Raw genomic sequence first — 17,399 nt, forward strand, 5'->3', positions numbered from 1 at the left:
CATACTGAGCAAACTGGTGTGAGATAACTGAACAGTTCATATGGAGACCAGCAGAGAGTGCACGTTTGGAGAAAATACAATCCTGACCCAGGTGACCCCTGACCCTTGACATCTGTGGTTCTCCTGAACAACTAGCTAAATAGGGTGCTTACCGCACTGTTTCGAAGCTCAGGTGTGCAGCAGGAGACCCTCCACACCCCCTCCAGGTTCTGAGCTGGGTTCAGGGGAAGGGGCGTTACTGTGGCGAGCCCTTTAGCTCCGCCCCCACCGAGGTAGGTGCTCTGCACTATGCTCGATCTCCATGGGGCTCCTCCCTCCTGCTGCTGCTCCTCGTGCTTCCACCTCTGCTGCTTCACTGGGAGCTCGTTGCAGACCCAGCTGCTCTCTGAGATTGGGGCAGCGCTGGGAGTGGCAGGGCGTGGTGCCATCTCCCCGCTGATGCCCAGAGCCCGCTGCAGAGCGAGTTGCCTCAGTTGCTGGAAGGAGGCACCGCATACATCACAGTGGGCTTCGATAGAAGTATGGCGAACACGGCGAGGCAACTGGAGACGCTGGAGCTTATTAAAGAGGAAGGAGGCATAGGCCAGATCCTGGAAGAGGTGAAGAGAGAGAGGACAGTCATGTGGAAGGTTGGACAAAATAACAGGAACACCAAAATCCAGTTACTGACACAGCTGAGGACCATGAAGAATTAAAGCTGGCAGAAATAATCTCAAAATAAGTTAGCTCACTGCTGGTACAGCTGGACGACAACATGAATCAACAACCAAAAACTGTCAGAGCAGCAAGCTTGGAAAACCACACACACACACACACACACACACACACACACACACACACACACACACATCTGGTATTCATATCTTGTGGGGACATCTAATTGACATTTTGCTTTTCCCTAACCGCTTACCCTAAACCAGTCTTTCTCAAAGAGTGGTACGGTACACAGGCTGTCTCTGGTGCTATGCGGAAAATCTCAATTTTCTTTAAAGATTAAATAATATACTATTGTGGAGGTATGCAAAGACGACACGAGAGTTCCTGAGGCTTTTCCGGGAGGCGGAGTCAACCAGAAAATGTGTCACTGAGCGTCAGTCCTCTATAAAGAGTAGCCCTTCCTTATCGCCAGCGGTCGTGGCCGCTACGGAGCGCTGGTGGGAGAATTGGTAGGGCTGCGGGAGATGCCGCCAGTGAATCGGAACCCTTGATGCCAAAGCTCCTGGTAGCCAGGAGAATGCGATCCGCTTCTTCTGCAAGTGAGTGGTAATCCTTCGCGACCAGCAGCAGGTAGTTGGGGAGGCACCTATCGTAGGAAGACATGAGTGAAGAGGAATCCGCCGTCATCCGTTCCTAACAAGGACAGCGTGCCCTCCATAAGCTTGAGTGCGGTACCATCACCCAGGCCCGAGAGAGAGAGGAGTTTCTCAGCCACTCTGCATCAGAGAGGGAGTAGCGCCAAAGCAGCAGTGCCTTGAGAGCGGTGTATTTCCCTTGGGTGGGGGGATCCCGGAGGAGAGTCATCACACGGCGGGTGGACAGCTGATCCAGCAAGGCCACCACATGATGGTATTTTGTGTCGTCGGCTGAAATGCCACGAAGAGCAAACTGAGTTTCAAAGTGCACGAACCATGAAGTAGGGTCGTGATGCCAAAAATCCGGCATCTTATCCGCCACAGCAAAAATTAAAATGTATCATACAGTGGGGCAAAAAAGTATTTAGTCAGCCACCGATTGTGCAAGTTCCCCCACTTAAAATGATGACAGAGGTCAGTAATTTGCACCAGAGGTACACTTCAACTGTGAGAGACAGAATGTGAAAAAAAAATCCATGAATCCACATGGTAGGATTTGTAAAGAATTTATTCGTAAATTAGGGTGGAAAATAAGTATTTGGTCAGCTCAAACAAGGAAAATCTCTGGCTCTCACAGACCTGTAACGTCTTCTGTAAGAAGCTTTTCTGTCCCCCACTCGTTACCTGTATGAATGGCACCTGTTTGAACTCATCATCTGTATAAAAGACACCTGTCCACAGCCTCAAACAGTCAGACTCCAAACTCCGCCATGGCCAAGACCAAAGAGCTTTCGAAGGACACCAGGAAAAGTATTGTAGACCTGCACCAGACTGGGAAGAGTGAATCTACAATAGGCAAGCAGCTTGGTGTGAAAAAATCAACTGTGGGAGCAATCATCAGAAAATGGAAGACATACAAGACCACTGATAATCTCCCTCGATCTGGGGCTCCACGCAAGATCTCATCCCGTGGGGTCAAAATGATCATGAGAACGGTGAGCAAAGATCCCAGAACCACACGGGGGGACCTGGTGAATGACCTGCAGAGAGCTGGGACCAAAGTAACAAAGGTCACCATCAGTAACACACTACAACGGCAGGGAATCAAATCCCGCAGTGCCAGACGTGTTCCGCTGCTGAAGCCAGTGCATGTCCAGGCCCGTCTGAAGTTTGCCAGAGAGCACATGGAGTATACAGCAGAGGATTGGGAGAATGTCATGTGGTCAGATGAAACCAAAGTAGAACTCTTTGGTATAAACTCAACTCGTCGTGTTTGGAGGAAGAAGAATACTGAGTTGCGTCCCAAGAACACCATACCTACTGTGAAGCATGGGGGTGGAAACATCATGCTATGGGGCTGTTTTTCTGCCAAGGGGACAGGACGACTGATCCGTGTTAAGGACAGAATGAATGGGGCCATGTATCGTGAGATTTTGAGCCAAAACCTCCTTCCATCAGTGAGAACTTTGAAGATGAAACGAGGCTGGGTCTTCCAACATGACAATGATCCAAAACACACCGCCCGGGCAACAAAGGAGTGGCTCCGTAAGAAGCATTTGAAAGTCCTGGAGTGGCCTAGCCAGTCTCCAGACCTCAACCCCATAGAAAATCTGTGGCGGGAGTTGAAAGTCCATGTTGGTCGGCGACAGCCCCAAAACATCACTGCTCTCGAGAAGATCTGCATGGAGGAATGGGCCAAAATACCAGCTACTGTGTGTGCAAACCTGGTAAAGACCTATAGTAAACGTTTGACCTCTGTTATTGCCAACAAAGGTTATGTTACAAAGTATTGAGTTGTATTTTTGTTATTGACCAAATACTTATTTTCCACCCTGATTTACGAATAAATTCTTTACAAATCCTACCATGTGGATTCATGGATTTTTTTTTTCACATTCTGTCTCTCACATTTGAAGTGTACCTCTGGTGCAAATTACTGACCTCTGTCATCATTTTAGGTGGGGGAACTTGCACAATCGGTGGCTGACTAAATACTTTTTTGCCCCACTGTAAATGAAGACAGAAAACTAAACAGCAGTGGTGTCTGTAGGGTTACCGATGTTGGGCTAGCTGGTATATAATGATGTGCTGTGTGGTGGCTAGTGACACAGCTATGTTAGCATAATATAAACACAGTGAAGCTGGAGGATGAACGCTAACTTTTTTTCCACTCAGTGAGGGTTCCCGATGGTTATGAACAAATGTCAGGAGAACAACTGCAATATAATGTACTGCAATATAATAATACTGCTGAGCTGTAGTTACATCGTAAGGTTTTAAAAACTGAGCTTGAAAATGAATAGTGATGATAAAAACTGAAAGAGGCCGTCGGTGATCACTGACTGTTTTAGGGGCTTGTTCAGATTAAATAGCAGTAAAACATGTTAAAAACACAACATCCTTGTTTGGGCCCGCAACTAGGTTTCATCAGGTCATCACTCCAAGATCCCACCTGTTGCAAATGTTTTAATGCAGTACAGTTGTTATTATTATCACATGTCACATCCTGTTTATGACAGTTAAAATAAATAACATTCATATAAGAAATAAAATTGTCTCGTGTAAACTGTATGTGGTGTTAAATAGGCCTATTCTACTGTACTTTAATGTCGGTCATAAGGGTCGTACTTCAAGAGCCATATATTTTAAGAGGTTGTACTCATTGTGAAAAGTTTGAGAACCACTGTTCTAAACCTAACCATAATCTAACTGTAACCCTGACACTAAAACCAGAAGTCTCAAAAGAGTCTCAAAAATGTCTTCAAACTTGTAGGGACGGGGATTTAGGTCCCCATAAGTGTGTAGTATAGTAAACTTCCAATTTTTGGTCCCCACGAAGATACGAATACATGCTCATATGCACATACATGCACACTCTCACACACACAGACAAACACACACTCACTCACACACACACATACACAGCTGTCAACCTCAGATTTACAGTTGGCTGTGTCAGGGTATTACCTCCTGTTGACTCGAGTCACTGATCATCAATGGAGGTTGGCGCCCTGCATGATTGGAATAACTTCACATGACCAATCAGACAGCTGCAGCCCAACAGCCCGAGCTGAAGAGCTTCACCCTAAAATCAAACGTGCACGTTTCCTCGGCCCTGCAGCCGTTTGTCCTGCTGGCTGCTGCAGCAAGCTCCATGTAGGAGTTGAACTGTGTTCATGTTCACGTGAAGAAATTTCTCACTTTGGCCCAAATAAAGAGCCTCTCTCTGGAGTCACTTTCAGAAACCAGCTGCTCCGACACAAACAAATCTCTCTGACAGTCTCTCTGACCTCTGACCTCTCCCATCTGCTGCTGCAGAGCAGCTGGCAGGATTTCAGTTAAAAAAAACCTCATCAACAAGAACCACTTCTGAACTTTTACAGCCTAATACGAGCCATGAGAGAGAGGAAGTAACAGAGGAGGCTGACAGATGGAGAGAGCCAGATGAGGTAAAATGGGGAAAAAATATGAAATTAACATTTCTCATCAAAAAGCAACTTCCTAAAATGATTAAAAAGATCATCCAGTCAGAAGCTTTCACGTAATGTGACCATGTCCAGGAGATGCACAGCTCAAGCTGAACAAGATCATTGCAAACAGACACCGAGCAGAACCTCATGAACCCACCTGACTGAAACACGCACAGCAGGAGCTGTAGGTGGAGCTTCAATCATGACATCATCACTGAACTCATCTGGAGCTCAAACTCTTTGTAACGTCAAACTATCAAACCTTTTCTACCTGCTGACACCTTACCGCTCAAGCCGACACACTTGCAAACAGACTGAATGACCGATCCCAGTTCCCTGATCAAGCTGACCCTGGTTCCCTGGACCAGCTGACCCCGGTTCCCTGGATAGTCCAGGTTGTGCAGTCTGATCCCGAAGCTACTTCCACGCTGAGTGTAGTCTCAGTTTGAGAGCAGCCGGCGCCTCTCTTTAAATCACTTTTTATTCACACACATGACAGAGAGCTGTTCCATGAGCTGGGACCCTGCATCTGCAGCAGGCCCTGTGCTGATGTCACTTCCTTTTCTCACTGTGGTCAGTCACAGCTGTGGCTGCATGCTCACAAAGGATATCAACGTTTTAAATATGATGCATGAAATCCCTTCAAGAGTAATACCTGCTCTGAAGCAGAGGTGGAGGTGTTGGAAGTGGTGTTGGAGGTGGAGGTGTTGAAGGTGTTGGAGGTGAGAAGATGTGCTGAGGTGAGCTCACTCAAAGTGTTTCAGGGTGTTATATTATTGACCACCAGGACCGCTGTGTAGCTCCTCAGGAGGGCCCTTTACTATCCGAGCATGCTCCTCACACTCACTTTAATCACATGATTCATAGTTAGGGATGGGTACCGGTGTCCGGTGCCATGATGGCACCGGTTCTGACATAAACGGTAGTAACCAGACCGAAAAGCAGCGTACATTTCGGTGCTTTATTTCGGTGCTTTTTTTTTCCTGAGCTGTGATACACTTCTAGCCAATCATTTTACGTTTCCGAGGATAGTAGGCGGGTCCAGGTACGTACGTTCTGTTAGAGCAGAGCTACAGATTAAAATGCCCAAGGCGAAGCGGTCAAAAGTCTGGCTGTACTTCACAGCAAAATATGCAAACTCAGCAGCCTGCAACAAGTGCTTTAAGCTGATACTGTGATACTGTCAAAGGAGGTAACACCTCAAATCCGATGAAACACCTGGCGATGCATAGCGTTTTTTTAAAAAGCCGAGAAATGCGCCGTATTTGATAGCTTGCTGCGAGACCTCACACCAAGCACATCTACTGCGGGTGGGTTGCCTGTTATCGGACCCGGAGTTAGCAACATCCCCCAAAAACACGAAGAGGAGAGTCCTGGCCCCTAGCCCTGCCAGTGTAGTGATGTAGTGATGACGGATGATGATGGCAGCAGCAGCCGTTCTTCTCTGCGTGAGTAGCTTAATGTTGTTCGGGTGCAATTTACATTGAGTAGGCTAACCACGTTATTACATTAATGCATGTAAGGTGAACTAGCAAACATCATCATAGCTACATGCAGCTGTCTTCTTGTTTGATGGCAGATACTCCCTTCACCCTGGCCAAAAAGGCTAAAATGACCAAAGAAAAAGAGGGAAACAGCTAAACATGAGAGGTTTTTGGACAAAGTTTGTGTTTTTTCCATTGTTTAAGCACTGCTTCCAGCCAAGAGTGATACCATATATGCCCCACAGCTGCAGAAAAGGCTAACATTGTTATCTTTTTACAAAAAACCAGCTGAACATGAGAGGTTTTTGGACCAATTTTGTGTTCTCCATTCTTTAAGCACTGGTTTGAGCACCGTTTAAGCACCGGCACCGTTTCAAAAGTACCGATTTGGCACCGGTATCGGATAAAACCTAAACGATACCCATCCCTATTCATAGTTGTTATTAATCTCTGGTTCAACAAACTCTAAGTTTTCCAGATGCGCTGCCTTTGGCAAGTATTATGAGTATCACTTCCCAGACCGCCTTCGAAACGAGGACATCCGACGGAGATGCGACAACCAACCGCCAATCGAGGGGCAAATTCAAGAAGAAGAATCTCTGGTTCTCTTCCACAGCATGTCTTTTATGCTGTCTTCCTTCTCTCACCCCAACCGGTCACAGCAGATAGCTGCCCCTCCCTGAGTGATTTTGGTCTTACTGAGTGAAACATGAAGTCTGTATGTTCTGGATTATTCAGAGCATGCTCACTCTGGCTAACTACCTGTCAGTCACAAGTCATCAGCCAATGAGAGCGCTGGCTCACAACTGGATCCACCCCTCATGGATATTGCAACATCCACCTTTGATATACAGTCTGTGGTTTAAAGTTTATCTAAAGACAGAGTGAAGCTGCCCCTGACCTTCTCTAAATCTCTGCAGCGCTCTTCCCCAGCACAAGGCCACACTCCTGCTTCTCTGTGACAGAGTGAAAAAGTTTTAGACGGAACAGGTCACCTACTGATCGGAAGGTTGGTGGTTCGATCCCTGGCCCCTCCAGTCTGCATGTCAAGTATCCTTGGGCAAGATACTAAACCCCAAGTTGCTCTCCGATGCATCCATCGGAGTATGAATGTGTGTGTGAATGTTTTTTTTGTTTTTTTGTTTTTTTGGCCTGTCCCGTTTGGCTCTTTTGCCCTCAGAATTGTTGTCTAAAGGCAAAGAAAGATGCCCAACGGATTTACTTTACCAAACTGACCATCCCAGCCTTGCCGTAATGGTCCATTTGATTCACCTTTTATTGTTTATTTTATTTTCACTTACTGAATACGGGACAGACTTGACTGGGGGAAAGAAGGGGAGAAAGAAAGAGGGAAAGAGAAACAGCTGAGAAGAGGTACGGGGGAGAAGGGCAAAAGACAAAAACCAACAGAACGGGCAGAGAAAAAAAATGCATATATCAATCACCTGGGTCACCTGCTGAGAAAGAAAAAAGAAAGCAAGCAGAAGAGAACAAGAGTAATAGAATAAACAACATCACAATGATATATGGGAATATGACAGTAAATACTAAATGTTAAACATTATTGTGCAGCATGTGTGTGTGAATGTTGTTAGAAAAGCACTCAGTTTAGAGTCAGTGCTTAGGGGAAGAGTACTTTGAGTATTCCGGGAGAGTAGAAAAGCGCTATATAAGAATCAGTTCATTTACCATTTACCATGAAGCTCATGTCAGAGCTGGTTCTGCCACACCTACATAGAGCATCAATCAGTGCTCTAATTCTCCCGCGAGGCCGTGAGAGAGTTTTCAGAGCTAATGGCTCTTTTGAGCGTGTTTAAAGGCAGGAGCTGAACTCGCCTCCCTCGCTGCTAATTAACTCATTAATCATCAGTGTGGCGGCAGAGGAGTGCTTCCTCGCCGAGATTCACGGGGACCCTGCAGGCGCGTGCTTCAAAACAGTCCTGGCTGTAGCTGTCGGAGATTGGTGAAGCAACCTGCAGCAATGCTGCAGCATCAACAATGCTCTGCTTGTGTTGTTGTTGTTGTTGGTGGTGTTGGTGATGTGTACCGCTGGCAGCGGGAGAGCTGCAGCTGTTGAATGTACTGTTACAGCAAGTACAAGTGATTATTGTAATCACTTGTACTTGCCTGGGGCTCAGTCACTCTGGCACAGCTGAGTGACCCCTCATCTGGGGCTCTCCTCAGCTCTTTCTGGGATATTGATGCAGCTGGCCCTCCGTTGTTCTTCCTTGGTCTCTTGTGTTCTGAGGGCCTCTGGATGTCTGGAGTCTTGGGGCCCGTTCTTCGTACGTCGCTTACTACATCCAAGATCAAATGACACATCCAAGACCAAACCATCGCGCTAACCGTGAGCTCGCTAATCTGGTTCCCCGAACACACCTGCTGTTGACGATTAGTACAGCTGGACGCAGTAATGTGACATCACTGGGTGTCGTAAAAGGGGCTACGCATCGATAGTGGAAACATTGATCGGCAACCCTCTGATTGGTCGGCGAAAATGTCGACGGAGCGCGCTCGGCTCGGTATTTTTCGGCAGCAGAGCAAGAACTCTTGAGTGAGGGATTTCAGGAGTTTCAGAGTTTAATTAAAACGCAAGGGAACACTGCAAAGGCTGCAAAAGCAAGGAGAGAGGGCTGGCAGAAAGTTGCTGACAAATTAAACTCGTAAGTAATTTAATAATAACAATAATAATGGAGTGGATTTATATAGCGCTTTTCAAGGCACCCAAAGCGCTTTACAATGCCACTATTCAGTCACTCTCACATTCACACACTGGTGGAGGCAGCTACGGTTGTAGCCACAGCTGCCCTGGGGCAGACTGACAGAAGCCAGGCTGCCATATCGCGCCATCGGCCCCTCTGGCCAACACCAGTAGGCGGTAGGGTAGATTTATTATATTACGCTATATTATCCAATATTATATTACATTATATTATAATATGTTATATTATATCCCCTTTCACATTAGAGCCACAACAGGACCCACTAGAACATGGGAACAAGTAAAAGTGAAATATAAGAATATTCTACAGCATGGTAATATTTATCACTTATATTGCTTTTCGTCTCTTGGAAAGAGACCCTGAAATAATCTGTTTGTTTGTTTATAACAGCAACCAAGAAAAGGGCAGAGCAAAAAAAGACAGGTGGTGGTCCTGCACCCCCTCGTCAGCAAGTTGGTTAAGTAAATAATACCCTCACGGGAAAATCGATATCTCTCTATGAGCACACTGTCGCGCTGAGCTAAAGGATCCTGTCTGTCCCGCAATATACGCTGAATTCTGAAAACTCTCCTTATCAATCTTGCACCTTCCGCAATGGGTGGCTCGCGTATACGGACAGGACATGGCTGCGACAGGCTTCCCAAATCCACCTTCGCTTTTATAGCCGTGGTCTCTCATCTTGATTACACGAAGTAATTTGCAATTGCTACTCTGAAATATGAATTACATCTGTAATAATCACATACATGTAATAGAATGTTAATAGTACATTTCCCTTTTTTAGGAAATGACCTGTATGCATCTGTGTGAAATCAATAAATGGATCAGGTGCTGCATTGTCTTTAGTTACATTGATGTTATTTATTTATGGTGAAACAGTGGTGGAATATCGCTGTTGCTTTCGTATAAATGAAGCGGACATACCTGCGTGGCCGCGATCTAATCCTGTTTACATAAAGTAAACCTGCTCCCGAGTAGGTTTACGCTTACGGCTCTGTTGCTATGACAGCAAGTCCCGGAGGAGCTTCGGGGAACCGAACGATCCAAGATCACGCGAAATCGTCAACAATCAAATCCAGCTAACCTACTTAGCGAGGTACGAAGAACGGGCCCCTGCTCTCCTCCATACCTGCTTCATGCCCTGGTGGACGGGGCTGTGGCTCCCGACACCCAGATCATTACATGAAGGAACCTTTTAAATACAAGTGTGCTCATGCTCACAGGTGTACACACGGGTGCTCACACATACAAACTACACCCTTTTTGGCTCCTACCTCAAAGCACACTGTGCGCTGTCGATCTTACGTGCTGCACAATAATGTTTACTATTTAGTATTTACCGTTATATTCCCATAGATCATCGTGATGTTGTTTATTATATTGCTCTCTTTTTCTTCTGCTTGTGTTCCTTTTTTCTTTCTCAACAGGTGATCCAGGTGATTGATATATGTATTTTTTGTCTGCTTATTTTGTTGTTTTTTGTTTTTTGCCCTTTATCACCGTCCCTCTTCTCCGCTGTTATTCTTTCCGTCTTTCTTTCTCACCTTTCTGTTCCCCAGTCAAGTCTGTCCTGTATTTAGCAAGTGAAAATAAAATAAACACCAAAAGGTGAATCAAATAGACCATTACGGCAAGGCTGGGATGGTCAATTTGGTAAAGTAAATCCGTTGGGCATCTTTCTTCGCCTTTAGACAATAATTCTGATGGCAAAAGAACCAAACGGGACAGGCAAAAAAAATTATTAAATAAATAAATAAATATAAATAATATTTAAGCCACTTTATCACCAAAGTCACGTAACAACGCAATATCTAAGCACAAGAGGGGGGAGGGGGAGCAAAGTGTGCCTGCTCTGTGCTGACACAGCAGCGGTGAGTCTGGCGACCTGGCTGTTTCGTCTTTGCCGAAAGCACAACATTGCAAACAAGAGCGGAACTTAAAGTAAAGAATCGATCTCACCAGGCTAGTATCAATCCGATACTTATGCTGACTTGGTATTGGTATACAACTGATATTTGGATTGATCTGCCCACCACTAATCAGCAGTGCTAAAAACAGTTTGTCTTTATTACAGTCAGATTTTGCACTTGTCTGATTCATTAGAATTTCATTTTTATTTGTTACATTTTTATTTTGTTGCAAGTTAATGAAATTCAAATGCTTATCAACAAACATGAATTTGTCTGAATTTGTTTGAAAAAACACACACAGAGACACACACACATTGATCTGTTAATTAAGAGTAGCTGGCAAATTAATCAGAGACTGCGACACATGACTGAGTTCATCACCAAGAGAAATGAAAACGGACAGTGAGTGAAATAATATGGGGGCGTGGCCACACAGAGGGCGCCGTGGATCAGTGTTCACACAGAATGTTTTCAGGATTTAAGGATGAGCTGAAACGATCCTGAAACTGAAGCCAGAGAAGTTTCAGGAGCTAGAAACATGTAAACATAGAAACATGTGAAAATAGAAATGTAAACACAGTCTCCCAATGTCTCCCATTCCCTGATTGCTCCTGTGTGTATATAAACCCTGTGTTTTATTCTGCTTCTTACTGGTCATCTTGTGTTCCTCCCAGTATGTTTTCCTGTGAGTTATGGTTTCAGATTTGTTGGTTAGATTGTCCCCGTTTAGGTTTGTTCTTAGTTTCCGTCTGTCCCATCTCTGCTCTGTCTGTATTATCACCTCATGTAAATAAAGCCCACTCTTTGCATCATTAGTGCCTGCGATTGGGTCCTTTCCCCTTCAACCCTACACGACTGCCACCGCAGCTGTGACAGAAACATGTGACCATAGAAACACATTAAAATGGAAACGCGTGACCATAGAAACAAGTGAACACAGAAATATGTGAAAATAGGCACACGTGACCATAGAAACGTTGAAATAGAGCCACATGAACACAGAAACATGTAAAAATATAAACATGTGACCAAAGAAACGTGAATACGGGAACACAGAAACACGTGACCATAGAAACGTGAAAATAGAAACATAGGACCACAGAAACGGGAAACGGGAAAATAGAAACACGTCACTATAGAAGCAGAGTTTTATTCTCTCCCGCTCTGCTCTTCTCACCACAGGAAATAAAGTTGAGTAAAGCCTTTAACTCGTAAGACCTGATCTCTTTAATGGCATGCATTTTTAATTTCTCTTTGCTATTTGGGCTGATTGGGACCTGATTAATTTAAAAACAAAGAATTATCTTTTGGATGTAGGAGATGTTCCTTCCCTGCTAACCTCAACTAAACCTCTGACAGGATGTTCGCAGGGCTACGATGTGACTGTGTATGAATGGATAAGAATGTAAATTTGTGCATCTCCAGTCTTTTCCAAAAGTAGAAAAGGAGAAACCTCAGCTGCTCTGAAGCTGTGAAATCTGTCTGTTCGTTCACAGCCTCAAAGAAGAACCTTAGATGTTTGATTGAAGGTCACATATGTTGCATGTTTTCTGTGAGGGTGAAGATGTTCCTGTTACAGCTGGTGGGGTGAAGGATGGAGTCGATGAGCGGGTCCTGCAGAGAGCATCATCATGGTAAATGGGCTGGTTCTTATATAGCACTACTCTACTCTTTCTGAGCACTCAAAGCGCTGTACACAACTTGTACATTCACCCATTCACACAAGCTTCTAAGTAACATTCACACACAAATTCATACTCCGATGGATGCATCGGAGACCAATTTGGGGTTAGTCAAGGATAACATGCCAAGGACATTTGGCATGCAGACTGGGGAAGCCAGGGGTCGAACCACCAACCTTCCGATCAGTAGATGACCCGCTCTACCACCTGAGCTACAACCACCCCATCAGTCTCAGTCCGTGCCGGCCTGCATTAGCAGTTCAGCGTGGACTCCATTTGTTGTCTCTAACAGATCTGGGGCTTCCCTCTCAGGAGGTGGAGCTTCATCTGCCCTCCATCACACAGTCATTTATCTCAGCAGGCCTCCTCGGGGTCTCAGACTCTGAAAGAAATGCTCTTGTAGTCCGCATTTCAGAGCATTATGTTTCAGTGTCTGTGTCCCTGCAGTCAGACAGCAGGGTGGAGCTTTCACTGACTCTGATGCTTATTTGGAGCTCCTCAGGCTGAGGATCAAACTTTGAGAAGACGCTCAGACTCCACATCAGAGCTGCCAGCTGCTTTTATGTGCAACACACAAACAGCCTAGATGTTTCTCTTTAAGCCATTCTTTCATGCTCTGAAAATGATGTGCAGCAGTGCCCCCCGGTGTGTGCATACAGGAGTCCACAGTGTGTTTGCCTATGAAACCAGCTGTTAATTAATCAAACCTATAACCTGAATCATAGAAATTATTATCAGCTTGTACGCTCTGAGCATCAAAAACAGAACACTATGCGGAGAATCAATTAAGTAAACTGGGTTTATATATTTAATGATGGAAGAACTTCATTAAATTACTATCCTGCTCACATGACCCATTTGAAAGCATTAAATTGGGTTTTTAAAGTCTGAAGACCCGAGCTCAGAGTTTATTCTCCTCAAAACCTGCAAAATCCCCATCACCATCATGAAGTGAGATATGTGCTGTGGTGATGATCAGGATAATATTGGGCCTGAATGCACAGGCAGAAGTGACGCTCAGCACTTCCTGTCAGGCTCTTGAGGTCAGGCTTATAAAGCTGCTGCTGACACAGCACATCCTCAGGGCTTTTACTGGAGCGAGACCTTTAGCAGTAGCGCATACCATAATCAAACAGGATTCAGGATTAAAGCAAATGTGAAAACTTGTAGAAATTTAGTTCTAGCGCAGATTTACGTGAAATCAGAGAAGAAACTGATGAAATTGTTTTTGCTTGCTCCAAATAAAATACCCATCACCATGCACGAGCTAAATCAGTCTGACACCAGGAGACGTTTCCGGGTCCAAACAGACAAACCAGTCAGATCCTTTTAGCTCTCACACAATGATCAGTTTATTCTAAATATCAGAGATGTTTGGCGGGCTGGTGAAATCAGGGCAGATGATGACGTACTGCTAACTAATGAGCTCTGGATAGGCTAACAGGAAGACATTAACAGGAATATAGAGGTTAAGGGTTAAATTGTTCACATTGAGGGTCCCTGATGGGCAGGAAGAAGACACAAACGATGCACCGAAGTCCAGCAGAGAGTATGTCTGAGGCGATCCATCCGCAGCACAAGGTCAGCCATAAGTCTGCTGCTGATCCTCATGTCCACACTGAGAAGGATTCTTCGTCTATTTAGTGATCGGGACACCATGAGTCCCACGGCTGCAGTTACATTGTACTTCCTTTAAACTTGGAGCTAGAACGACCGCAGATGCGTTTCTGTTCAATGAAAGAGACAAAGAGACGAGAGGCTTGTCCAGCGCTGGAGATGCTCGGACCGGAAACACTTTAATCCGTCGGACTGTCAGTGAACAAGGCTGTTCTAATTCAGCTAACACAAACTGGCGGTCAGTGCTCATTTTAAGGATTTCAGTATTTACAAGTAATAATTTACAATTTTTCCTTCCATACATGATCTAAATACTTCCTGCATACCAGGATAAAATTATTTTCTCTGGATCTAATATATACTTAAAATACACATAACAACGAGATGGAGGGGAAAAAAGAGATTAAAGAGGCGAGTGAAGGAACACAAGTAATTCAGACTTTGTGATGTTATTGTGTTCAGCAGAGCGAGCAGCGACTCGGTGACCAGAGAGATCATCAGAATAATCACAGCTACCCGCTCTGCAGAGCGAGCGAGAGCGAAGAGCAAAGCTTGCTTGGCCCAACGGAGACGTGAGCCACTCTGATGTTCATGCATTGATATAAAAAAAAGCCTGACAAAGGAGTTCAGTGTCAAACATTCACCAGGACAGGAAGTGGACCTCCAAATCTCCCAATCAAAGTTCATAGCAAATACAGAAACATGAACTCCATCAAACTACATGAGCAAAGGAAACGATGAGAAGTCTGAGTGGACGGCGTTATCAGAGACCGCAGGCCTGCCTGCATCGACATACACTCAAATTCTGACAACAAACTGAAAACAACTACAGAACAGGTGAGTGCAGTGGTCACACACGGGTTAGAGTCCCTGTGAATCTTGGAGCCTGGAGCCAGCCTCCTTTTAATGGGAACGTTTTTCTAAACATCAATAAAACCACAAACTGTAGCGTGTGGAACATACAGGATGTATATGACGTATCTGTGAGTGCCACAGAGCTTAACGTTTATTCATGGGAGCCTGTGGTCACGCCTCAAAGGCGGCTGTGGCTCGGCAGGCGCTGTTATTCGCCCTCGCCACAGGCCTAAAGAGACATTCAGAAACTACATCAGTGATGTCCTTGCACTGGTGCCGGGTTTCGTGTTTCCGAGACACGTGTGTGCATATGTGTTTCTGACCTTCAGCGCTGCGGTGTCGGCCAGAGCAGCAGCCTGTCGGTTCAGCTGGGACGCCATGATGTGGCAGCGCTGGCACAGTCTCTGTAGCTCCTCCTCCTCAGGCTCGCCATAGCGGCTCAGCTCGCCAGCCGACAGCGAGCCTTCGGGATTGGGCCGAGATGCGCAGCTCCTCCTCAACTCCTCCTCTTCGTCCTCTCCTGCAGAATGAAGGCGTTTCCTGCAACAGGTGGAGCCCAAAGGAAGAGGCGTGTCCCCCTCCACCACCTGCATACAGGTGTGCATATATACATTTAATGTGGAGTGTGTAGAACAGGGCATGCATTCAGAGACACAGAAGTATAAGGGCATAAATACTGAGCACATGTGAAAGAAAGGGAGCAATAGACTGTTGATCACTCATACCAGTAGAAACCGTCTCTACTTTCAGCTCTAACTTTTGTCTTGTCTGTTGGTCTCGGGTTTTCTAATTTCAATAGAAAATGTCTTTAATCCAAACTGACCAGGTAAGCTGTGCGTGAACAGCGTTCCACTGAGAACCCAGGAGTGTGGATACCTGAAGAACAGATGGAACCAAACCCTCGGCGTGCTCGAGTCATGTGGCATCCTCTGTTGAAACGAGTCGGGTTTTGGTCAGAGTAAAATGGATTGTTGTGATTGGTCAGGAGTCGGCTACAGCAGCACATATTTATTCTGTTGTTTATCAAAATATTTATTTTGATAATTAATTAAAACAAAAACAGGGCAATCAGGTTGTTTTCATCAAGCCAATCAGAGCGAGACATGAAAGCTGCATGAAAGTACAGCAAAGCAAGTTTGACACATTTATACGTGAACTATACCATCCAGTCACTTCCGCTTATCCTTTTCAGGGTCACGGGGGGTGCTGGAGCCTATCCCAGCTGTCATAGGGCGAGAGGCAGGGTACACCCTGGACAGGTCGCCAGTCTGTCGCAGGGCCAACACACAGGGACAGACAACCATTCGCCCTCACATTCACTCACACATAGTGACAATTTGGATTATCCAATTAACATATCCCCACAAGCTGCATGTCTTTGGACGGTGGGAGGAAGCCGGAGTACCCGGAGGGAACCCACGCAAACACGGGGAGAACATGCAAACTCCACACAGAAAGACCCCGGCCTGATGGTGGAATTGAACTCAGGACCTTCTTGCTGTGCGGCAACAGTGCTAACCACCGTGCCATCGTGCTGCCGTGTGAAATATACGTCGCCATAACCAGAACGCCATTTTAACCCTACGCAGTAACCTGATGTGCACCGTGGGAGAAAAGCAACTCCACACCGACATGTACCGAAAAGACTTGAGGATCAGTTCGGACTGAAGTTAGTCTGAATCAAGCTTTAGAAATGATGCCAAGCACATTCAACAGTGAGCTCAGCGTAGACCTAGGACAGATGTTTGTGCTCATCTGTCTCACGTGTAGCAGGATCAGAGTGGTTTGCATTGTGTGATACTCACCGTATATCTCCTGTAGTCCGGCCCGCGTCCCCGAGCCATGTTCCAGTACTGTGAGTACATCTCTGCTTAACCAGTGCTCAGTTATGAACTCTCTGGCTTGATTTTCCTTCAGCGTCCGAGGAAATCTGTGCTTCCACTGCAGAATAAAGGGACGCTGGGTGTGCACGGGCTGTGGGTGGAGAATGATGTTGCTGAAGCGTGAACCTTCACACAGTGGGACAGGACAGGCTCTGACACGGGCTTACATAACGGCTCATCAGCACACTTCAGCTACATAATGCTGATGGTGCTCTAACACCACCCACAGGAGTTTAAAGTGGGGTGGAGGTCAGTGAGCGAGGAGCCGGTCCTGAGGTCTTTACACCAGGTCCAGGATTAACACCTCTGTCTCGACTCTGCAGGTGGGAATGCCTTCAGGTTCTTGTTCCTGGGTGGTGGGGGTGGGAGGAGCTGGAGACGACAGACAGGTTGGTGTAGCTGCTGTGAAGCTGTCACTGACTGAAAGCTGGTGGGGGTGAATGTAAGTGGCGGTGAGCCTCCTTTGAAGGGTGCTGGTGCTCA

At 45.8% G+C, this 17,399-nt stretch overlaps 1 protein-coding gene across 2 annotated transcripts in view; it reads right to left on the minus strand.

Moving 5' to 3' along the window:
• The window catches only part of LOC309690112 (kinesin-like protein KIF26A), a 67,678-nt gene extending 50,654 nt beyond the window's left edge, over positions 1 to 17,024 (minus strand). For both annotated transcript variants that reach the window (XM_082506988.1, XM_082506987.1), the window contains exons 1-3: positions 16,839 to 17,024; positions 15,357 to 15,620; positions 153 to 590 (exon numbers count right to left, since the gene is read on the minus strand). In XM_082506988.1, coding sequence (XP_082363114.1) covers positions 153 to 590; positions 15,357 to 15,620; positions 16,839 to 16,898 — 762 coding nt within the window. In that variant the 5' untranslated portion in view covers positions 16,899 to 17,024. The remainder of the gene's footprint in view (positions 1 to 152; positions 591 to 15,356; positions 15,621 to 16,838) is intronic.
• Positions 17,025 to 17,399: the final 375 nt, after the last annotated feature.

Source organism: Aulonocara stuartgranti (genome assembly GCF_965226115.1).
Source record: "Aulonocara stuartgranti genome assembly, chromosome: 15".
Lineage (NCBI taxonomy): Eukaryota > Metazoa > Chordata > Actinopteri > Cichliformes > Cichlidae > Aulonocara > Aulonocara stuartgranti.